General features: G+C 39.4%; 1 protein-coding gene across 2 annotated transcripts; it reads right to left on the bottom strand.

The window, feature by feature from the left end:
• Positions 1 to 79: 79 nt before the first annotated feature.
• On the bottom strand, positions 80 to 24041 carry MFSD1 (major facilitator superfamily domain containing 1). Of its 2 annotated transcripts, XM_054580093.1 has the most exons (16): positions 23775 to 24041; positions 21691 to 21743; positions 20300 to 20412; positions 18759 to 18801; positions 18388 to 18455; positions 16749 to 16857; positions 12917 to 13019; positions 10467 to 10565; positions 9919 to 10030; positions 8940 to 8996; positions 8445 to 8601; positions 6992 to 7089; positions 6293 to 6405; positions 4762 to 4809; positions 3790 to 3847; positions 80 to 2489 (listed from the first exon to the last, which is right to left on the bottom strand). In XM_054580093.1, the coding sequence occupies exons 1-16, from the start codon at positions 23935 to 23937 to the stop codon at positions 2486 to 2488; spliced, it is 1398 nt and encodes a 465-aa protein (XP_054436068.1). In that variant the 5' UTR covers positions 23938 to 24041; the 3' UTR covers positions 80 to 2485. The 2 variants fall into 2 exon arrangements, with proteins under 2 accessions (XP_054436068.1, XP_054436077.1); XM_054580102.1 differs by lacking the exon at positions 80 to 2489 and having other exon boundaries at positions 3786 to 3847.
• Between the last annotated feature and the right edge of the window lie 1319 nt (positions 24042 to 25360).

The raw sequence follows: 25360 nt of genomic DNA, 5'->3' as shown, positions 1-25360 counted from the left end.
AAGAAGCCATGGTGTTTGAGGCTGAGGTGGAGGCCTAACAAATCACGGAGAGCCTGAAGATGACTTAAAACTGGTCTTCACTACCGTTGGGATCAAAAAATATGTACATGATTTCATTTAGCGCCTATTCTCTGTTGCTTTGTCTCCTATGGTTCCCATCACATGTGATTTTCTCTGTTGCTTTGTGATTTTCTTCCAAACAATGCAAACTCTATTTCTAACTCAGGGCCCTGTTGAACTCTCACCGGCATCCTCAAAGTTCTTTGGAAAACATTACCTTTTACCTCCCTCCCTTTTGAACACTAACACCACTTTCTTCAAACTCAAAGGCATTTATGTGTATATCCGTCAGACATGTTTGCTTTTACAAAAAGAGCAGCACTGAATCTTCTGCATAACAATGCCATCATTCTCTGTCAGCATGCTCTCTAATGAAACCATTTAATGACAGCTTAGTATTTCACTTTAGGCATATGATACAAGGTACCTAACTAATCTATTTTTATAAACATCAGTGATTTCCTATTTTAGGCTATCATAAGCAATCATACAATGAAGACACTTTCTTAAAATATATTTATGTGTGTATCTGTCTGATGATTTCCTTAGGGTAAATTATTAGAAATGGAATCGATAAACCAAGTTATGCAGCCCACCACTATATCCCTTTTAGGTCTCTTACTCTATTGCCAATTTATCCTTCAAAAGTTATTCCAATTTACTTTTTATTTATGCATCATTCAAAAAAATATTTATTTTGTGCCAGGCATTACCAACACAATCATTAATGTAACAGACACAGTTCTTGCCCTCAAGGAGCTTACAATCTAAAGGAAGGGACAGAAACCCACACCATCACAACTTCTTCATTACAGGCTGAGGTACGCTAAGAAGGAAAAGCACAGGCTTTTTCAAAGATCACAGGAATTATTTCCATAGAAATAATGGTTCTGAGCTGGGGCTAAGATTTCCTATTGGAAATCGGCTGAAACCAGGTCACAGAGAATCCGGATAAAATATTCTAAGCAAAGGGAATGTCGACAAAGCCCCTGAGAAGGGACAGGACCTGACTCGTCTGAAAAAAATGTAAGCAGCTCCCTGAAGCTGGGGCACCAAGGGAGAGGAAAGATGAAGGGGCGGCCAGAGCACACAGGCCCCCCAGCAGCAGGCGCAGCAGCAGCTGACTTCCTGCGCTCTCCCAATGGTGAGGACAACACTCACTAGCCATGGGCTAGAACATTGCATGGCAGTCAAAGCCTAAAGAACTAACAACTGAATAATGACACAATAAGCTATAAATAATCATAAAAATGGATGTAAGTAAACATATTCTGAAAAGGAATGTGCTTTCAATCAGTTCCAGAAATTCTAGGCATACAATGTTATGCCATGTACTTTAAATAATATAAGCAGGTAGTTTTGTTAGTTTAACAGTTGTTGCCTAAAATATGTTGTGCCCATAGATAGCAAAACATACGAACAATTTCTTGACTTTAATATGCTAAGACTAAGTCAATTAAAAAGTGTTTTAAGTCTGTCAGAGAAATATATCCATATTTTATTTAATGTGAAACACACAAATATTATTTTAAGGTCCTACTCTGGAGAAAAAGCTAATCCCTATCATCTTTCAATGATGGTGATTAGGCAAACTTTCTTTATTCTAACACAGACTTTCTTATAATCTTCTACAAAAATAAAAGTTAAAATCAGTGTTTCAAGATTTTTTAAAAATTAAAAGTTAGAAGACATCATGTATTCCTCTTCCAATATTTTTATTTTTCCATGTATGTGCAATTATCATAATTTAAAGGACATTTTTGATAATTATTTAGACTATAAAAAAACTGTACAGAAAGTTTGTACCACAAATTTGTATCCCTAAGTATAATAAAGGTGCTCAGTAACAGAGAGATAAATAGAAGCTCAAAAGGGACACCACTCAGCAAACTGTCATAATTAAAAAGAGCAGAACCCAATCTGCTATTTGTGAAAATGAAGAGACTTCATAAAGTACCTTTCAAATGTTCCCTATTACAAAAGGGAATGCCTATTAAAATGTCATAGTTTATTCTATATGAAACATCCCTTCTACCCTCTCAAAAGCTTTAAAAAATTTTTTTGCTTTAAGATTAAAGGCCATATCCTTCAGACATACTTTGTGAAAATGATCTCAATACAAGATCCAATGATTTCCATTATTTACTGTCCTTACTGAAATTCACCTGCCTGTTCTGGAGCAATTTTCTAAACTTTACTGTTGATTAACCCATTCTGAAGTAAAATTCTTCTGCAGCACACAAAAGACAGAGAATAAAATAGTTCTTACAAATATACTTTGAAATAGGTGTCCTTAAAATAGAAATAACTTTTCAGACCATTATTTTTCCTAATGACTAAACTCAATTTTAAAAAAAAATTTAAATGAAGGTTTTCAAATCAGTGATGTGTGCAGCCCATTCTTACGCACAGTCACTTAAACTTCTCATCTGCAAAACATAATACAATAAATTATCAAAAAGGAGAACACACAAAGCCCCATCTGGTTTACAATATGAAAACCATAAGCATTAAAAAACACATGGTGCCAAATATTAAAAGTTACACATTTTGCTGGATAATCTTTTAACTCTTCTTGACCATAAAAGTAACACGGGATCAATGCAGAAAATATAAAAAAGCAAAACAAACGAACAAAACCCTCTTATAACATGACCATTCAAATAGAACTGTTAATATCTGGGCATTTTTCTGTCATTTTTTTTCTATTTTAATTTTTTTTCTATTATATACAAGTAATAGGTTTAAGAAATAACCATGCCAGCACACATTTTGTTAAAAAATAAAATTAGAATATTATATATGTATTTTTATCTTTTGCTTACTTAACGTATAGCATGTTAAGTATCTCTGACTCTAAAAATCCTAAAATATTAAATGGATTTATCATAATATACTTAACCATTTCCCTACTTTGGAACATTTACGTTGTTTCCAATTTTTTGACATAATAAACAAGACTGTCATTAAGACATTTATTAAGATATTTAAACCTCACAACACTTTCATTTCTTAAAATGTATTTCTAGAAATAGAAGTACTATGTTAAAAGGGAATCTGAGACGGCCAAGACCTGTCCCCCAGTTCCCCTCCAGAAATAAACAGCCTTGTCCTACTGGATTTTAACCTATTCAAAAATCCACAGAACTTAAAATTACATGGTACATATTTTAAAATAAATTTTTAAAGTAAAAAATATTCAATGTCTAAAAAATCACAAATAATAGGCAGTAGAATCACTTTATGTCGTAGCACATACTCATGGAAAAAAGTTAATTTAACTTCAACCACACACTACATACATCAATCTGTTCCAAATGAGTCAGAGAACACAGAACAGCAAGTTAGAACCAAAAAAAGAAAAAATACATTATCTCAACTAGTTAAAAAAAAGAAAACATCAGAGAGAATAGAAGGGCGAGCCCAACAGAGGAACTCAGGACAAAGACCTTTGCTCCAATAAATTGCAAATACTACACATCTCTTTCTCTCAGAAGGCCACTTAAAGCCGAATTCTTCCCCTCACCCTTTATTTTAACCCTTGATATCCACCTTTTAAAATTTTATGATACAAACCAGAATTACAGTAGTTCCACAGAAAATCATTAGCTCTTGAAATGCATGAAAAAGACTAGTTTCTTAAAAGTCCAATCCTAATACCTTGAAATAAGAGGATAATGTTTAAGATTTTCAAAATTAAAGACATCTTTTCTCTTTTTCAATACTTACTCAGCATGAGAAAGTTTTATTTCTTCCCTTTGTCTTGCAGAGTAATTTAGATTCCCACCTGAAACACAAGTATGCACAGAATCCTTTCAATACAACTATTATGAGTGAAATTCAAACACGTACACACGTATACACGCACACGCGTCTGCACTGACAGACCTTAAAGTGACTTAAAAGGCTATGGAAGATGAGAGAGAAGTAGTTTATTTCCCAGAACCTTCCCAAGGGATGAAAACAATTTTTTTGAGAATCTTTATATAATACGAATAATCACTCCTTAATTTTAGCATTTTTTAAAGTTTGGGACTATATATTACCTTAGGTTTTCTTAATTAGGACACTTAATAATCAGTAATAATGAAAATTCAAAGAAATTAAAAGAAATGACCTAAAATTATTTAAACAGCATGTGTATACATTCTTCTAAATACGTAACAATTTTAAGGGTACAACTGAAAAATTGATAAGGGTAACATCAAAATCTTATAAAGAACAAAGAAAAAAGCACAAATGCATGAAGTATATGTATATTCACAAAAGAAAAACAATCTGCAACTTATCATTCCATATCAAACACTTTCAACCTTCAAATGAAAATATCAACTATAAGTATGTTTACCTATTTTTTTAAATGTAAGACAACACAGGTATGGCCTTAGGTTATTAAAAATGTTTATGCTATATACTTCTTAATGCTAATATAATTCATGCTAATATAAAAACATCAGCTAAAGTTTTATATTATAAAACTTACACTGAACTGGCCAGAAAGAACATGACAATTTTAATCAATGTGAAGGTCCAGAATACAAAATTATGTTACATAATAAAATATTTCCATCACTATGAAGAGAATGTTGCTATTACTTGAGCTAAAGCACTGGCCTCGAAAAGGCAGGCAGGCAGGCAATCCAGTGACCCCATTAGATTATCCACTGCAATTTCAGAAAAAAATGCCTAACTTCTACTTACCTCGGGCACGATTCACCACATAGAGTAAGACCCCAGCTAAAAGTGACACTGGAAGTGAAAAAATACAGGTCCCTTAAAAAAACATGTATTTACTTCTTCCCAATCATTCCTATGTCATCACAGTTACAAAGTAAAAGAGACAAAGCAAATAAATCTTTATTAACTAGCATTTGAAAATAAAAACACTACTCACATTATTTTCCAAAAAGCACTACAAATAAGTTACGCACCCTTTTCTCCATGGGCTACCTGAGCCCAGGGATGGCCCAGGCCCCAAGTGAGGAAGCCGAGATACCCGCGGGCAGGGGTCACCCCAGCCGCTCTTCGCTCTCCTTTCATGAATGTGGGCCCCAGCCGGCCAGCCCCTCGGCTGCTGGCTCTTTACAGAGAGCCAAACAGAAGTCAGCCTTGGGGCGGCGGGATGGGGGGAGAGGTCTGAAAACACCGTGGTCATTTTACTAATTAACCAAACATCAGAATGGGATCATTAGACTCCCAGAAGCCCAGCGTCAGGGAAGACCTCAGAAAGTCAGGACCCTGGCTTTTTACTTTAACAAGTGAGGTACATTTAATTTACTTAAAATTAATATGGCCACAAAAACATTTTTAAATGACTTGGCGTTTGGCTTGGGAACCCAATATGCTCGCATATGAAACTGTGGCTTGAAATTAAACCACATGTTGCAGCATCAAAAAAATAGACAAAACACTTTCACGACCCAGTTTTTTAAATTCTTAAAGGACCCGCTTTTTTTAAAAACAAGTACTTTTTTTAAATTTGATGTACTTATTTCTAAAACTATGAGATATTATAATGTATTCAGGCTATTCATAAGCAGTTGTCTGCAAACACCATACCTAAAGTATAAATACTCATTACTCCATGATAGTATCATCACTGGGGTTTGCCATTTTAAATACATGTTACTGAAGTATAAAAGGCATCTTAATGTGTTATATGAGAATTTTTTTGAGATGAGCACAGTTTATGTGTATGGGAAAGACTATCTAATGGAAAAATTTATTTTTATAGTTTTCAATAGTTTCCTAACACTTCCTATTTTTAACTAACAAATCATTACAGGTAAAAATTAAATAACAGGACTAAGAATAAAAATAATTTGAAACTGCCTAATGAATTAACCATGAGCACACCTAAATCACACCTATATCCACACATTCACACTAAGGACATACTCAGGACCCTTCAAATGCTTCCATTTTAAAGGGGAAGATTTTTTTTGTAAAAAAGATAAATATTTAAAACAATATAGAACATCTTCCACTGCTGCCTTTAAGAATAGGAACCTCCTGAAAAGTGCGTGTGACTCTTCAGAGAACTGAAAAGTCACCTGCCCTGAAGCTCTGATGCACAGGCTAAGAATTAGACAAATCTGAGAGCTACACCTTAGAGATCTGGTTCAAAAGAAGGGAAAACAGAACAGTAACTACAAAACCTAATGGCATAAATAAGAACATTCTGCTACATATTAAAAGGAACTCAATAAATGTTGCCATATGGTGCACTTACAAGAAACACAGGCAATGAAGAAGACTTCTAGAAACAAGTACCCCCGAGTATCCAGTATCATGCCAGCAACGATGGAAACAACCGCCAACCCAAGATTCTGAATGGACTGCATGCTACAATTTAAGAAATATAAAAACACATTTCAATTTCAAAAGTCTTTACAAAGCAAAAGAATTCACTATAAATATCAGTATCTATAAACCACACAGTATTCATGTTAAGAGACATTTTCAACCAGGGATGACATGATTAGATTTGTTTTTTCCCCACAATCATTTCCTCTACTAGACTTCATGCTCAAAGGTAAGGGAGCTTGCCTTAGGTACACTATGAACTCAAAACCTTCCTGCTGAATGAAAGAAAGGGCAAGTGAATACCAACCCCCTTCTGCCTTTTGGGCCAGAGACCAGGACTCAACTTCTCACTGAGAAGCCCTCAGATAAACAGGCAGAGAGGCCTTAGTGTCAGCCAATTACCTCTTACAGGTTAGCTTAACCCTGGCTCTCTTGCTGGAGGTTTGGAGCATTTTCGTTGCCACAATATCATAAACAGATTAAGTGACTTTTCGAGCTATTTCCAGGTTCAGAGCTGTCCCAGAAACCTAAAGATGACTAGATTCAGGAGACCTGGAGTTTCATATGAGAATTAAGTTGACACAGCAGAGAGAGACATTTTACGATCCACAGTGCAAATACTTACAAGCCATACGCAGTTCCCAGCTGGTGTTCCGGAACTACGAACGCCACCATTGGCCACAGTGCGCAGGCAAGCAATGAATAGGAGAGTCCGAGGAGGCTCTGCAGAAAGCAGTGCAGAAAAGGGGAAAAGCCTTATAAAACCCAAAAGCTGGTTTTCCTCTGATGCAGGCTAGCAAGACTGACATAATAGCTAATATATGAATATTCAGGTAAATTTTATTGCAATTGGGTTAAAACTCATATTCAATACCAAAAAAGTCTGGCCCTCCCTAACAGCAGCCCTTTGGTGAGGAAATACACACACGCTGTCTTAATCACTTTATATTATATGCATATATAATTGCCTGGGCCCAGGGTGCAGTCAATAACCAAGAAAACAAAGCTAATTAGCAAAAAAAGGTATTACCAACGTTTTAAGCAAGCTTATTTTCCAATATTTATTAGGAATTACATATTAAGCAACCAAGGCCATATCACATCAATAAGTCCAGTATCTTATCCCTGGGTCACCAACACCCAACAGGAGAGAAGAGCAGAGAACTAATATCCACTCCTTGTTAAACATCACCTAGTCCTGTCTTTTTCTTCATTTAAAAAAGGAACCTTACAATTTAAGTTAAAGATGTATACCTATTATATAGGCAAAGATTAAAATAATGCCAATGTCCAACAATGGCTAGAATATACAAAAAGACACATTCTTATATTACTGATAAAGCTATAAATGAGTAGAAAGTTACTGAATATCTATCAAGATGTTAAATGTTGCAAAGACTGCACTATAGCATTTCAACTTCTATGAATCTGTCCTACAGAATTCTCACCCAGTGCACTAATACAGGGTGGGGCAAAGGTAGGGTTACAGTTGTGCGTACGCAGAACAGTTTATTCTTGTATTATTATTTATGATTGTATTATTTTCCATATAAACAACTGTAAATCTACTTTTGCCCCATCCTGTATATATGTTCAAGATATTCTTTTATTAACAGATAAGATAGCAATTTAGCCTGTGGTCGTAAAAACGACATTCTGAAAAACAGTGACAAAAACTTAATGAATTCATTATTACTTTCTGACCTACTGAAAGTCAAAGACAAAAGGATGTGAAATGATGGATATTGGGCCAATAGATTTCTTTTGCCACCTACGATGGAATGACTTCTTTTAATGAAGTCTAGAAAAACAAATGGAACTAAGAAGCACTTTGGCTTTTATAAGACTATTTCATTTCAAATTCTATTTCAGCATTGAGTTTCCTATTAAATAAGCCAAATGAAACTAAAAATACCTTATGCCTTAATAATTAATATTTATATACTTTAAAAAGTTATTTTGTAGAAATTGAAGTTAAGTCATTGTTTTCCCCACTGACACAAAAGCACTGCTATCAGAGGAGCTGAGCGTGGCTCCTGACATGTACCCCCCGCCCCCCGTGTTCGCAGTGACGTTACCATGGCGATCCAAGGGTTCCACAGCGTAAACGCCAGCAGCATGTGGGAGGCAAGAGTGGTCACCACTGCACACAGAACCCAGATGATGTTCTTTCCTGTCTTGTCCACCAGGAGCCCAAATACTGGGGACATGGGAGCTGATATGACATATACAACACTGCCCAGAGAAAAGATATTTAATGGAATGCCTCACAGCTCTCCTCCACCCTACAAAATTCCAGAAAGTCCCTAAGCCCTTTAGGCAAAGTAAACCCTAGCTCATTTAGTTTAACAGTCTTCTAAAATTGCCATCAATAAACAGAACTATAACAATATAAACAGTAGTCCAAGGTTTCTTTGGTTTTCCGTTAATGCAAAGATGGCCATTCAGGATCAAGTCCCAATATAAGCTTGGTTTCACACTGTGGATATTATATCACATATGTCTAACATTTGGTTATAATTAAAGACCCACACTAGGCACACAACAAACACTTAAGAGAATTACTGAAATACCTGTTAATTGCACTTGCTGCCTGGGAAGAAAATCCAAATTTCTCCATAAAGAAAACTCTAAAATAGAGAAAGAGAGAGAGAGAGAGAGAAAAGCACTTTAGAGAGAACTACTGTTTTTTTAAAAATAAAGACCAAATAAAACGGAATATAAATAATTCTAAGTTTAGTCAACTTTTCCTTCTTGATACTGTCTTCCCACCTTATTTGATATTATTCACCTTCAGGTCACTGGCTAAAGCTTTTGAGTTTATATAAATATTTCACTAACTGAATAAAATATACTGATACCTGTTTTTCTCCTTTTTACATATACAGGAAACAGCACACAAATTTTCAGAAAACCAAATGTATTATGGGAATTAAGAGAGCCTCTTTTCCTTAAAAGCAGTATTGAACAGGTTCTTTGCTATATAATGCATAGGATTCTTGTCTCAAGTTATTTAGAATAACGGCCTGAATTTAAAGGTTATAATCACAATCATACACCCTGACAAACACACCCATGCTGACAAACGGCTGTTTAAACAGCCGCCAAAGGAAAGAGAGAGTGAGAGAGAGCAAGAGAGAGAAGATAAATCGAAGAAAAATTTGATTTGAACACTGAATTTGAATCTGGAGGAATCGCAGTCCTAGGAATTAAAAATATGTCCAATCACTATGAGCCAATGTGCTGTCTCCATTCTCAATAAGAGGCTTCCTAGCCAAGAAATACAAATCTAAAATCAAGCATTAAAATAAATCAATATTTGGAATCCAAAACTGTTATTAGGTATTTCTTTTAAAAAATTTTTTAAAGGATTAAATCAATACTGAACCTTAGGCAAAGAAAATCAGTTGTATCCCAGGATATCAAACAATTTTTGTGTATTTTTAAACTATAACCAGAGAAGCAAGATTTGCAGCTAAAAAAATTACATTTATGTAACTGAAACCTCATTATAATTTAGCCAACAAAAGTGGAATGCTAGGCAATACTCACTTCCCAAGTCCGATGAAAGGGAACACGGCGACGTAATAGCAGACACAGATGACAAATATGAGCCACAGGGGTAAGGAGAAGTCCTTCACATCAGTTATCTTAATAACTTCGCCTTAGAGAAGGAAGGGAAGAGGCTATCGGTACAATTTTGCATATCTAACTCAAGATTAGTTTTCATTTATCATGTGATTAACCTTTACAATTCAGTTAAAGTACTTCTCTCAGTAAATTACTGGAACATTTCAAGGATAATTTAAAAAGACATTAGGAAAAAGCAAAACCTAAGGTTAGTATCTACCTAAGGAATGAGAAACACTGATCATTTTGCAAATATACAAACAGGAATGTAAATTATGCCAAAAACCTAAGGAGAAAAATGTACCCCTATATTTAGACAAATGGAAATAGATATGGAACTAAAAGATCAAGAAACATCTATTAAGCCTCACTGGGGTTTACAACACCGCATTAGGAACTTGCATAATTGTACATTATTTCAAAAAGGCCGTAATTCCCCAAAGTCCCACTTTTCTTGCATTAAGCCTTACCTGTTTTTCCTTCTTCTTTATGAAGAATTTTTTCTGCTCTCTGATCCAAGTAACCAAGGACCAAGGCACAAATTAGTGAAATAATACATGTTATACCCCCTATAATTTAAAAAAATAAAATAAAGGTTTTTAAAAGAGCCAGACTGAAGGTTCCATAAAACACAGCATATCACATTAAATGCAAAAAACTTAACAACCAAAGGGGTAATATTTAGGCACATATTTAAAAAGCCCACAATTACTAAATGAGGAGAGAAGAAAATGAAGAGCATATGGTAAACATTCAACAAACAGCAGTCGCTATTACTGTGTTATTTCCCAGTAGAAGGTTGGAGTTTAGAAGGAAAAGACTACAACAAACTAGTCCAGTCTTCTAAAGCAGAATACAAACTGAAGAAAGCTGACGACCAGCTAGCCAGTTAGTCCCACTTTTTTAATTCAGTGTAATAAGTACTCATTACTAACGGATGCAGGGGGCGGAGGGATTATAAAAGCAAAGTCTGACTCTGTGATCACCTCACCTTCCTTTTGATTCCTGCCCAAAGTCTGTCACCCTTGCTCCTACCCTCTGGCAGACCAAAGGCCCCACCTTCCCCCAGCAGAGCTTGCTCAGGATCTCTTTCCTTGGAGTGTTCAGCATTACTCACTATTGTGGATCTCCTATCACTGCCATAAATCAGATAAAGAGTGAATACAGATTACTCCTGTCAAGAATTTTAAAAAGAAGCTTAGTAAAATAAATGCATCTTTGATTAGCTAACATAACACAGTCCAGTTGAATAACTGCAGAAATGAGAGACACTAGAACGTAAGTTCTATTTCTGCCACTACCAAGCTGAATGATCTTATACACAGAACTTAACATCTCTGGACTTAAAATTTCCCCATCTGTAAAATAGGAGACTTTGAAACATAATGGCACAGGTCTTTTCTAGCTCTAAAATTCTTTAAAATTCTCAAACTTTCCATCATAGAGGGAACTAGAAGGAATACTGAAGAGCATTTGAGCATAAGAAAGGGGTTTTAAGTAAGGCAAAGGGTTTGAGGGGGCAGGAAGGAGGAGTCCCTAAGCACAAGTCATCTGTTTAGGGTAATTGCTCCACTGTTCTCTTATTACCTTGTAATCAAGAAATTACAAGGAATAAAAGATGGCATGGGACATTGAGCCCAACTCACGGGTCTCTCTAGGGCTCTGCAAGCAGCCCTCTGCACACCGCGGGGCGCAGTCAGACAAATTCACTGCTCAGACAGAGGCGGCACGGGTCCTCATTCTCTTCCCAGTGACCCACCTGGCAGCCAGCGCAGTGGGGCCTTAGCTAAGAGAACTCATGGCCAAAAGGGACTGCACAGTTTTGGTCTAACACCCACAATTTTAGAGAAAACTGAGACATGGAGGTTAACTTCCTTGTCCAGGATGACAGAACCGTTAGAGGCAGGACCAGAACCCAGGCTCCTGACCCCCAACCTAATGGGTTTCCATACATATCATCTCTACAAAATCTAAGCTCTAGGGGCATACTAGCTGAATTTCATCAAATGAAAACAATTCTCCCTTCTGCTAGCAACTAATATTGGGTTGGCCAAAAAGTCTGTTATGTTTTTTCTTTACGAAGGCTCTAGAAGTGTTTGTCTTTCACTTCATTTGAAACAATTTTGTTAGATTGCATTGTAACAGCTATCATATCAGCAAGCATTTGAAAAAAAAACTTACCAAAATTGATGAACTTTTGTGCAGCCATTTTAATTTTGAAGATGGAAGAAGATATGTAACATTTTTGGCGTACTATGTTTTATTATTTTAAGAAAGGTAAAAACAAAACTGAAATGCAAAAAAAAAAAGAAAGAAAGAAAAGATCTGCGCAGTGTATGGAGAAGGTTCTGTAACTGCTCGCATATGCCAAAAATGGTCTGCGAAGCTTCCTGGTACTATTGACATTCTGGCCAAATAATTCTTGGCTGTGGGGCTGACTGACGCACTGGAAGGCGTTAAGCAACACCTTTCGCCTCTACCCGCTAGAAGTCAATAGCAGGACATAGCCGACATACTCAAAAACATCCAAGTCAATAAAGTTATTGGTGAAAACGAAAAGTGTCTTATACTGTACAGAAAAAATATAATGGACTTTTTGGCCAACCTACAATTCACATCTTAACATGTATAAATTCCTGACTGTTTTCAGAGTTTTCACATACACTTTCTCATTTGATCATCAGGACAACGCTGAAGGAGATACGAGCATTACCCGATCCTCATTTTAAGAAAGTGGAAACAAAAACACAGAGTGAATGCTCATTATTTCTAATTAGGTCAAGGAACTCGTGAACTGCTCAGGCAAAATTACAACCAGCGTGGTCTAACTCTTATCTCAGTGTTCTTTCCTCTCTGCCACACCACTTCCTATGACATGCTCTTGGCAGAGACAAAACGCAGAACATCAGGATTCACTGACCAATCATAAGCGTGACTCCAAGGGTTGTGTGATCAGCAGAACCCAACGAAGCTTCTACCGCAGAGTACAGCCATCCCATGAGGTTCATGTTCACTGTGCTTCCCTGAAAGAGAACAGATATACAGGACTCTGATTAAACAAGAGATAAAGTTTTTTTTAATGCTACACAGGAAAAAACTGACAAAGATAAAGCAACAGATAAGATTACTACACAAAAAAATGCCAATTAATAGAACATGTTAGTATTCAAAACAGCACAGTACATTTGTAACTTACTAGTAGACAAAACAAAAATGAAGCACAAGTTACAAAAGTCACAGGGTACCTATGACAAAATAAACCCCAGAAAAAGTACAGCTTTTCCTGGTACTGACACCTGAAAAAGAAAATTCGTCCTCTGACTGTCCATAAGAAGATGGTAAAAGTTATGGATAATATTCTCATTTATTTCGTCACTCATGTATCAGTTTCTGAGCCCAATTACATGCCAGTCACTGTTCTAGGTATTGGAAATATAGAAAAGAACAAAAAAATCTTCAGCTTTCATAGGTATTATGGTTTAGAGACATAAAACAGCCATCCCCAACCTTCCTGGCACCAGGGACGGGTTTTTCCACAGAGGACTGGGGACAGGAAGCAGAGCTCAGGTGGGGGTGGGGGGCAGGGGAGCGGGGCAGGAGGCTGAGCTCAGACAAGCTTCCCTTGCAGCCTGGTTCCTAACAGGCCACAGGATGCTACTGGTCTACAGCCTGGGGTTTGGGGATCCCTGAAGTAGAACAAGTAAAATACATAGTATATTGAATAGCATTTAAAAGTGCTTGAAAAAATTAGGGAAAAAATAAATCAGGGAAGGAGACTATACAGGGGTGGAGACCTCAATGAGAACGTGACTTTGGAGTAAAAACCTGAGGGAAGTTAGCTGTGAGGACATGTAGGGGAACAGCATTCCAGGCATAAGGAACAGCCAGTGCACAGGCCCCGAGAGGGAGGCTGCCCCGCGTGCACGAGGGATGGCAAGGGGGCAGAGGTGAAACTGCGTAAATAAAGAAGGGGGAGGACGAAATGAGGTCTCCAAAGGGGAAATGGCGGCTGGGTGGGGCAGGGCAGCTATAGGTCATAATAGGATTTTGGCGTTTACTCTAGGGAAGAAGGAAAGCCATTAGAGTTTTGATAGATAAGTGGCACAACCCATGCATGTGGTAACAGACCCACTCTAGCTGCCACATCCAAAATAGATACAAGTGGGATGAAGGCAGAAGCAAGGACATCACTAGGGAGCTACTGCAATAATCCAGAACAGATGGCGGGTCTCGGACTAGGGCGGCTAGAATGGGCACGTGAGAAGTGGCAGGAATATGGATGTATTTTAATGGCAAAGCTAATATGATTTGCTAAAGAAAAATATGTGGGCCCTGGCAGCTGGTGGGAGTGTCATCCTGAACACCAAAAGGTTGTGGGTTCGATTCCCAGTGGAGGCACACACCTAGGCTGTGGGTTTGATCCCCAGGTGGGGCATGTGTAGGAGGCAACCAACTGATGTTTCTCTCACATCTATGTTTCTCTCTCTCTCTCTCTCTCTCTCTCTCTCAAAAATCAATAAAATATCCTCAGGTGCGGATTTAAAAAAACAAAAGAAGAAAAATATGTGGAGTGTTGGAGGGAGGGGCGGGAAAGAGTTCCAGAGGACACCACAGTCTCTGTCTGATCAACTGGCAGGAAAGAGTTATCCACAGCTGAGGATGAGCAAACTACAGCATGAGCTGGTGTGGGGGATGGCTCATTTGGTAGAATACGAGAGCTGGGTTTTGGCCAGGGCAGGCTTCATATGCCTACCAGACATCCGAATGGAAATGATGAGGAGGAAGTTACATATACAAGTATGGAAAGGTCTGGACAAATGATGTAAATTCAGGAGCAAGGACATGCTATCTAAACCTTCAAAACTAGGTAAGATCTCCAAGGAAATGACCATGAAAAGAAAAAGGAAGCTGCCCACTGTCCAAGCTTTGGGGCACTGCCACGTGTACAGGTTGAGGAGATGGAGATGGGACTAACAAAAGAGGCAGAAGCAGACAAAAAGGCAAAAGGAAAACTATGAGACTGCAGCATCCTAGAACCCGAGAGAGGAAATCAAGGAAGGGGGGATGTCAACTGCGTTAAATGCTATCGATGAGTCCAACACTGAAGACTGAGAAATGAGGTGGCTGTCTGAGGTCTGGCTCACTCCGCCTACTCCTCAGCTCTCCCCTCCATTGTGAGAAGACCCTGAGATTCCTTTCTAGAAACTTAAGGCTTCTCAGTACATGGCTGAACTGGTTATAACAAGTTTTTGAGCACGTGGAAAGGAGCCTGAAGATCACTGGCGACTATAATGGCACCAATGAAAATGGGTCTCACTCAATTGATCCTATTTCATTCTTTGAGAAGTTACTAGTCAATGAGACCCACAAACTGCCACAGACATGCCTTGACTTGAACAAGATACATAATGAAGTACTCTAAATAGCCTTGCAGATAAAATGTAGAAAATATAGGAAACCATACTAGTTATCAGAGAATTATAAATTAATATTTAGGTGTTTCCTATCAAAATGATAAAGACTTTTTAAAGTAATAGTAGCCTGTACCATCAAAGCTATAAATATTAAAAAGGATTCTTTCATGTTCACAGATAGGGATGTAAGTATCTCTGAGAGGACAATGTGAAAATATGTCTCAACATTCCCAGGAATCCCTATCAAACCGTCTGACTCAGTAATCCCATTTCCAGCAACCTGGCCTAAGGAAACAAAGGTGCAGGCAAGTTCTACAGAGCGTCACACAACAGCCACTGTTGACAATAGGGGAAAATGAGAACCTACATGTATAAAAACATGTTATATATTCCATATGATATAATATTACATTAAAAACTTTTTATACAGGATTTCTTCTTCCCTACAATTATGTTACAAGCATTTTCGTGCCATTGATTAGTCTGAAACCTTGATTTTCAATGGCAAGTTTCTTAAAAAGCACTCTTCATAAGAGTTTATGAGGAAAAAAAAGAATGGGGTCTGGGACTGCCCCTCACAGGCTGCATGAGTACAGCATAACGTCGTCCACCTGGGTGCCCTCTATCCGACCAAACCGGAAACAGCATGATCACTTGCAGGTTCTAAATGTGAGGAGTACTGACTGGCCACCTGCAGTGAAGCCAGGGAGGCGTGAGCACCATCCTCAGGGAGCCGAAATCCATGACACGTAGCTTGGACAACCACAGGAAATGAGCAGGTCTGACCAAGAAGTGAAGAGCTATCTTCATAAGCAAAGTGCTGGTGCACAGGAAGGAGATAAACATGAACTACAGAGGGTAAAAGTTGGAGCAATCAGTAAAAACCACTCGTGCAGCCAGATTTCATCTCTACATGAGGTCTGAATGTCATCAAGTTAATTGAGGTAGAGAGGCTGCCCCATCACATAGTGAACTTCTGATCCCTGAAAATATGCAAGCAGAGCCAAGGAGAGGACCATACGTGACGACTTCGTAGCAGGGATGCCAAAATGAGCTAGAAATTATACGATGAAACCTATTAAGATACATTCCAATGCTCAGATTCTCTGAACTAATGAATGCTCATTTAGCCATTTCAGACTGCTTCGTAAGTGAGTAAGGTTAGAAATGCCTTAATTAAAGTAAGGTAAATGCTATACTATGGTCTAGAGAAATCCATTTAAAAAATCAATGCCTAATTTGTCACACACAAACACTTCATCCTGTAATTTTTAGGGGACAGCTATACGAGTCAATCTTTTGCTTCCTCTTTGGCTTCATTAGGTTTGTCATACTTACAATTCTAGCCATGCTAAGTTGCAGTCCAAACACCAGGTTTAATTCTTTGCCTTTAAACCAACTCACGGCATATGTATTCTGGGCAACGGCTAAGGACTCCCCGCCAATCCTAAAAGTGAGGAAAGGGAGAAAAGTGAAGCTTTTAAAGAAAAGCCACAGTTAGCAAAGCAGCAAATAGGCTTAAAACTCTGACCTCTCCTATCAAAAGACAGAGTCACTGTCACCTGCCCTGAATCTAGGTGAGCTTGTGACCACTGCCACCAATAGAATATGGTGAATGTGATGCTGGGTGACCCCAAGCCTAGGTCGTAAAAGATGACATCTGTTTTCTCACTCAAACACTCCCACTTGGAGCCCTGAGCCACTTGGTTAGAAGTCCAACAGCTCCGAGTTCCCCATGCAGGGAGAAAGCCCAGCCACACGCAGAGGCCACCCTTGGGCACTGCAGCCAGCAGTGCGACCCTTCACGCCCTCCCAGCCCAGGTGCCATGCACGTGAACCAACGAGCTTTTAGATGACTGCAGCCCAGGCAACTTTCCAGCTGAGGCTCCAGAGAGCAGGTGCACAGAGAAGCCATCCACGCTGTACCCTTCCAAACTGCTGACACACAACATCCACTGGAATTTGGCTAAGTGCAGTAAAAACCACGACAGGCCATGAAAGGACTCTAGGTCACCGCATCACCATCTTTGCTGCACAACATGCTTGTGTGAAGAGTGAGCCGTACTTTGTGAAAACTTAAAAATTCACTTGTCAGGCCACTACCTTCCATATTCAACAGTCCCTGCTTCCTGGGTTAACTGTCCTTCAGTTCTACATATTGACCGCCACCCCCCACCCCAAGGCCTTCAGTTGGGAGCTGCTCTCCTCCATATCCTAACACTGAGCCGTCTTCGCCACTCCGTCCTACTTCAAAACCAGATGCCCTCTCTTCTACTAATCCAAGTTAATGAATTCCCTTCTGACCACAGTTCCATCAGAATCCCTTTCTATTTTTAAATACATTTCATTTCCTTCTCTCTCCGTACAGTTTTTAAAAGTACGTCACCTATGTCTACATGTCTCTAGTAGCAGTGAAAAGAATCAGTAAGTTATCCTCTTAAGTTAAAGACTGAGTAAGTTCTATCATTTGCGTTCCCTCAGGTCAGGAAGCCCAAGGCTAGACTCAGAATGGGCTTACTTAACAACACTGAAATTTATGAAGAGCAATCATTCTACTGCTATTTTGCTCATTCAAGCCTTTTCTACATGGTTCAAAAGGACCCACACACTACCCACTAAGAAATAACAAAATGTCCATAATCACCAACCTGGAAATTGATGGTCTACACTATAAACGGGGTCTAAATCATAGTCTTTAATACAACAGGAAAGCAAAACTCCTAGGAAAACTGTCATCTCTGGAGAACTATTTAATACTCAAACCCCATACAGAGTTAACTATGGCCACTGAAAATTGTTGCTTCCTTTAAAGGAAAATAAAGACAATTAATAAACAGTTTTATGTATATATGGCTAGATTTCAAGGACTTGAAGTAATTCTCCATTAAGAGACAATAGTATATTTTCTGTAAATCCTTAATAAACTGATAGCCGAACACTAAACATATTAGGACAAATGAAATTATTCATAACTTACCCAAACACAAACCTTCCAAATTCCATCAGCCAAAAAGCATTAAATATTCCACCAAGAGCAAAAATAACCTACAACACAGAATATATTGTAGAATCAATGAAAAATAAATTCAGGGTATTCAAGAGAAATAAGTTACTTATGATGAATCACAACTTCTACAGTAATTTTAATATTCCTTGTTAGTAAATCTGTGAAATTAAAACATTAATGCTCATTGTCTCAATCCTTAAAATGGCTTATGCCTCATACTACTATATGGGCATTTGTGGACCCCAATTAATTAAATGAGACATGCATTAAACACATTCTTTGCTGGAATTAGACAGAATTCAAGGTATCACTTACTCAACAAACGATTTTGCCTTTCTTACCTGTCCAATGCAAACAAAGCAGCTAAAAATAATGGTGCCCCATCTGTTGGAGAGGGGGAGAAAGAATATAAATTAAAAATATGTCAGTCAGTCACTCAGTCAGTCTCCATGTCCTTCAGTAATGTTTTCTTCGACCCCTCTGCACTCCCTCCAAGGGCAGAAAAGTGAAGCGCCGGCCTGCCTCTGAAGTCAGCAGCTTTTCTGCGGTGAATGTTAATCTGCAGAAGTCTTGACTTCAGAGGGGATTCCAGAGGCTTCAGTAATGACACATGTTAGTTTAAACCATTGTCATCTCTGAAACAAAACTTATTAAATAATCTTCAAGTACTCAGGGTTCCCATTTAAAAATGGACATTCTGTATAAAATTCCTATTAAAACTTTTAGGATTAATTAGAAGGAATGCCAGGCTAAGTAATTTTAAGTGGTTATAATTCTTGATAACTAAAAACTATTTTTAAAAGGACAAACATCAACCATGTTAATACAATTATAAATCTGTTTACATGAATATTCTACACTTTGAATATCTGATTAACGTCTCCCCAGAGGAATAAAAGGCCGATGTTAGAAGAGTCCTTAAAGAGTACAGGAGTGAGTCACATCCCCGAAATCCTTCTCACTGCCCTGGCAAAGGGCCGCACCACAGCCAGCACCAGAAAACTCACTGCGGTCCCAAGGCACATTCACAGCCCATCCTGTTAACCTGAGTGACCAAAGTCTGCAACATACTAAGTGGACTCTGTTCCCCTGAAGTTTCCAGCTAATTCTATCGCTTTAGATCAAGCAAAATAAATTTAATTCCTCCTTTATACCCTAATTCTTCAAAACTTTTAAAAGTTAGTCTCCAAGTCTAAACGCTCAAGCGTTTCTTCAATTCTTTTCCACCAGACATGGTTGGGAAACTCGTTATCAGTCTATCCTCTGCTTTCTGGAAATATTCCTAGTCTACGTTCTCTTGAAGTCTCCACTAACAACATACACACACTCACAAGGATAAAAAGTGAAAAAGCTTATAGGGTTATTCCTTCCTCAGTATCTAACAGAAGTGGTCACAGAAGTTCAACACCCACAGAAAAGCAGAAAGAGAAATTTTCACTAGGGAGAGGTAAATACTACATAAGCACTAATTATTATATATCCATCTCTCAATCCTCAAAGCCACCTTGCAAGACAGCAATTATTACCCATGTTCTACCAATGAGGAAACTGAAGCTCAGGAAGCCAAGAACAAACAGCTCAGAAGAGCTAGGAAGTTGAGCAAGTGGGTGCAATGGGATTCAGACCGTGGCCTGCCTTATCCCAAACGAGGGCATAACCAAGTTCCCTTATTTCATGAGCTCCAATCTTAACTGAAATACCAACCTAGTTTCAAAAACTAATTCCAGAGATATTTTAAAACCTTTAAAAAAAATAATGCAGATTATCACAGCCATACAGAATTTTATTCAGTTCTTTCTAGAAATACCTTAATTTAGTTTTGTGTTTTTCTAATAATCAGATTTTACCTATAGGTGAGTTTTTTTTTTTTTTTCAAGCTTACCGTATTCCAAATACTCGGTCTATCAAAAAGCCACCAAAGAAACACAAAACTACATTGGGCCAAGAATACCAGGCATACAGCAGCATGAATTTCGTGGTATTCACTTGCATATCCTATATGGAAAGAAAACATGGTCAAACCTCAGTTCTTGGATGTCTCCCATCTCGACCAATTTCAGTTCTTGACTAAGTTGTTCACAGAAAAAAATGTCTTGGTTGTTTAACAAAACTTCCTTTCTTGACCCGACAATCCTTTCATGCTGGTGCCTGTATGACCAGTCACTTACGATTAGGTTTTCAAACAAAATCACTTCTCGAACAGCCTTCCGGATCAAAGTTCGAGAACCGAATTCTACTGTAATTTATTTTTTCCAAACAGTTAAGCTTAATACCTAACAAATCTATTTTTTTTTTTTTTTTTCTGTGTAGGGCAGGAGTTTCCTAATCATGTGTAGTCACTTAGCTGCTGTGGGATTTTCATGGCTGCTATGGCCCCGCCCCCAGAAAAAGGTTACACCTGGGAACTTCTTGTGTCCTCAAGCCATTTCAGACGCTTCATGGAATCTATGATCAATCAGATCCCCCACTATGGAGACCACCTCTGTCTGCACCTGCCTATATATTCCATATTCTTATTCCCCTTACACTGCCTGCACTGAGGCTTCCCACCATATGGAAAAAATAATCTTAGCCTTTCCCCAAACTAACTTGTACCTTCCTTCCCTTTCATGCTAGAATGTGAAGGGCCAATCTATGCATTTCTCCTGTCCAAAGACAAAGAGACCATGTAAATACAAAAGACGTAAATAGACATCCACATTTAAAAAACAAAGTAACAACAAAACATACTGCCCTGGCTGGTGTGGCTCAAAGGACTGAGTGCTGGCCTGGGAACCAAAGGGTCACTAGTGCAATTCCCAGTCAGGGCACATGCCTGGGTTGCGTGCCAGGTCCCCAGTAGGGGGCGCATGAGAGGCAACCACACATTTGATGTTTCTCTCCCCCTTCCTCCTCCCCTTCCCCTCTAAAAAATAAATAAATAAAATCTTTAAAGAAAAAACCTACTTAAGAAGGCAAAAGTGATCCTATCAAATCATTTGCCATTCAGATGATTACTCAATAGGAGAATGAAAGACAAAAATCTGCTAATATTTTTTGGCAATACAATGGAAATAGCACATAATTATTCATCTAAGTTGTGAAACAATATCAACTTAGAAACCAGTGCTATAAATGAATTTTGTAGCCACTCTTTGCCACACTCAGATTTGGTACCTACAGATATTAAAATGGATTCACTGGACAACGTTGCAGACTACACAACCTGAGGGCTGATGAAGCCTCAACAGCTATACCTCCTCAAAACAGAACAAAGGTGAAAAATCAACTTACCCGTTTAACCTGCGTCTGAAGGGCAGCAGGATTATCATAGCAAAAATAGCTTCCTAGAAAAAAGGAAGAACAAATATTTTCTAAGTAATAATACTATCCATAGGAGTTTCAAGTTACTACTCAAATGGTGATTTTAAATGCTTATACTAGGGATTCAAGCACTGACACTGTGGAAACTTTTTTGACCATTTCCTTGTCCATCATTATTTTCTAAGTTGTAGCCAAATAACCCAGAGAACACACGCCATATCATTTACAAATAATTAGTGTGCATACTTAGCAAACATTGGGAACCTGGATCAAGAAGTTAATCAACAACTAACTGTTCTTCCATTTTCTTTCCACGATTCTTCATATGTCTACTAATGTCTTAACGTATTCATGAAGCCCTGTATTTTCCTTATTTAAAGTTACCAAAACACACACACACAAATTTCACAAATATCCTCAGCAGCTTCCTAGTAACGTTACCTGAGGTCACCACTTATGTTGAGCAGAGGAATGGAGTTTAACTACTCTACTATTTGATACAAGAGTTCTGCCCTGGCTGGCTAGGCTCAGGGCATTGTCCAGTAAACTGAAGGGTCACAGGTTCAACTCCCAGTCAGGGCACATGCATAAATTGCAGGCTCAGTCCACAGCTGCATAGGAGGGGCAACTGATCAGTGTTTCTCTCACCCTTTTCTCCCTCCTTTCCCTTCTCTCTAAAACCAATAAGCATTCCTCCAGTGAGGATAAAAAACAAAAAGAGTTCTAATTCTACAAACAGAATTCCCCAAACCAAATAATTTAGTGAACACAGGGCCTGGAATGAAGAAATACAAAATAAGAGTTCTAAAGGATTAAGTAAAAACATAAAAACGTCTGTCGGCGGATAAGAGTGAAGTGGACAGAGGTCTCACATTCGTTCACTGAGATTTATTTTAAGAGTACTGTAATTGACAGATGTGTGGTAGGCTTCAAGACAGTACTGCCTCCATTTTTTCACTAATTCTCTGTAAAAGTACATATTAGAAATTACAGAGTCAAGAGAAAAATATTGTCATTAGAAGGGTATGCATCTGGTTTCTGAAACCCAGGCAAGTAAATATAATTTATCGAAAATGATTTGTCTACTTGCGTAGGGACAATTTTAAGTGTTTTGTGGTGGTGGTCTTTCTGTTCCTAAACCAGCGACTTCTGGTCCCTGCTTTAATCGCTGCTGTCAGGGGTACCACTGTCCTGACTTAAAGCTAATGGACGGGCGTCACCTTTCCAAAAAAAGACTGGGGGTGGACGGGCTCAAAAGCACTGGCAAAGAAGCTAAAGCCCAAAGCACCCTTAATGCCTACTTAGGAATTCCAGCAGCGGCAAAAATACGTTCCCAAACTTGATTTCACCGCTTCCCGTGAGCCCCGTACAAAAACACATTATTACTTTCATACCAAACTAACACTGACATTAGAATGTTGCTGAGTAAGTTAGTTGCTGCAACATAGGAAGACGTTTTAAAAATTATCTCAAACTGCCTTCAGAGTCATCAGATTTCGTAAGTGAAACCAACCACTGCCAAGCCAACCCCAAGTGCAATCCAGTGTGATTCCTTCAAAGTGGCAGAGTAGGAGTAAGGGAACACATCTGCTCACTGAAGCTGTAAGCAAGGCACACTCATACAATTTCCAAAAGAGTGTCTTAAGTTGATAAGACTGTCAGCGAAACTGACTTTTTTAAAAGTATTTTTCATGCAGCTGAGGGAAGAGAGAAGGGGCGGTGGTAGTTTAAACTTTCTTAATTCCTTCTGAACCAAGTGCCAGGAGAAGAAAGTTGACCACCAGAAAAGATTCCGCCCTGTCTATGGCTGCAGGAAGTGAGTTGCCAGCCTCTGAAACTTCGTGGAGCAAAGGAGTCGAGAGGGACAAAATTCGCCCAGCTCAGTCCCCTGACCGCCGCTTTCGGGACGCCACCGGCTTGAATAAGGCCGCGAAGGTAAAATGAGAGAAGAGAGGCCTGTGGCACCGGCGGCGTAAGCTGATCTCAGGGCTCGGGGACGGAAAGTCGCAGATTGCTCGGTTATCCGCCCCACCCGACCCGGCTAGGCGGCTCACCAAAGCCGAGGAAGCACATCAGCAACAGCACCAAAAGCCGGTGCGCCAGGCGACGGGGGTCGCAGAGGGCCGGCAGCATCCCCGGGTCAGCGGGGGCGTCTCTACCGGCCTCGTCCGGGCCGTTTGCCAGAAGCCCTCGCGCTTCCTCATCCTCCTCCTCCATTGTGCCGGCAGGAGCTGGAGAAGGAGAAGCGCCGGCAACACTAGGACCAGGAAAGATCCCGTAGCCCAGGCCCCAGCCAGGGCTGCGGCCGCAGGGCCGCGGTCGCTCACGTGACGCTGGGGCAGGTCACGCAGGGCCGTGATCACGTGGTGGGCAGGGCTAGCGGAGAGGGCGGAGAGGAGATGTGTACTAGGATGTTTTCTCGGGGCAAGGTCCTTTCGTCGGGGTGAGGTACCTCGGGCGTCCACCCACGGCCTTCCAGAGCTTACCGCGCTGTCCTTTTGTTTCCCGAGTCCCCTGCAAATACACCCGTTGCAGACCCGGAGCCTCCTCCCCAAGAGAAAGTGCGCGCCTCCCATCCGGCTCAACGCGAGCCCCTGCGCGATCCGACCTGCGCTAAGGACACCGAAATGGGCGCCACTCCCGTCCGCGCAGCGTTGCTCCCCGCAGCCTCTTTGCCTGCGCTTAATATTCACAGACTCCACTCGGTACCATCTGCACAAGTAATCTCCGAGCCTACGGTTTAAGTTGGAGAGATCGACAGAAACTGATACTTAAAAAAAAAAAAAAAAAAAAAAAAACCTAGTGAATGGATGACTGTGTTGAGAAGAACGACGGGAATAAGCGCTAAATTCTGAAGAACAGGTGAATAGTTTAACCAGCCCTAAAGGAAGGTGGCAGCAGAGAGGTTGGGGAGCGCTGAAGCTCTTCAAGTGGATATTACGCTAGGATTAGGAAGAATGAGCTCGCCATGGTTCCTACTTGAGGGGGTTATTGGTGGAGGCCATTAGAAAGAAAAATGAAGGCGCCGCATGAAACAACTGGCTGTGTATGTGTTTGTATTGATCTGGAGATGAGCGTAGAAAACACTGTACCTGATCCATTAGAAGCCATGCAAGGATTTTGAGCAGAGCAGCAAGAATGAAAGATTTCTGTTTTTAAAAATTTAGTCCGGCAACATATCCTGACCCCTACTTCCTGGGAGTCCCCAACCTTTGCCAACAGAATTTTGAGGGCATCAAGGCTGGAGATTGAATAGCCACGAAGATCATTAGGTATTAGGAAGGTGGCAAGGGCCTATACTAGGGGAATAGGTATGAAAAGTAAAAGAGAATAAGTATATAGGAGGTGAAATGGGGATGACTTTGTAAATAATAGCATATGAGGTCTGAAAAGAGGAAGAATTTGAAAATGTCTCCCAGATTCCTAGCTTGTGCCACAGAATTTTAGTTACCAGTTTATGTGTGCCATGAGATGAAGATTGAAAATCACCGACCTGGTCTATGAAAAATTTTAGCTTCCTTTGCCAACAGGGACCATGTTAAGTTTGGTCAGTAGGTGGCACAGGAGAAACATCTTAGGCAGGAAGCGTTTTCCCTCCAGTTCTGTGCTGACTCCAGAGCTTTGGCGCCTGCGTGCACAG

The sequence above is a fragment of the Pteronotus mesoamericanus genome, unplaced genomic scaffold (assembly GCF_021234165.1).
Source record: "Pteronotus mesoamericanus isolate MK-2021 breed Mesoamerican mustached bat unplaced genomic scaffold, CSHL_Meso_final contig_116, whole genome shotgun sequence".
Taxonomy (NCBI): Eukaryota; Metazoa; Chordata; class Mammalia; order Chiroptera; family Mormoopidae; genus Pteronotus; species Pteronotus mesoamericanus.
The sequence above is the reverse complement of the archived record's forward strand: the minus strand, read 5'-3'. Positions and strand labels throughout refer to the sequence as shown.

Excerpts from the sequence above, each read along its gene's own strand:
- MFSD1 (XM_054580093.1), bottom strand. The coding sequence starts at position 23,937 with ATGGAGGAGGAGGATGAGGAAGCGCGAGGGCTTCTGGCAAACGGCCCG. Across the intron at positions 7,090-8,444 it reads GGAACCCTTGGATCGCCATG|AGCCTCCTCGGACTCTCCTA; the intron begins GTAACGTCACTG and ends TGCTTTCTGCAG. Across the intron at positions 6,406-6,991 it reads CTGGGAACTGCGTATGGCTT|CATGCAGTCCATTCAGAATC; the intron begins GTAAGTATTTGC and ends CTTAAATTGTAG.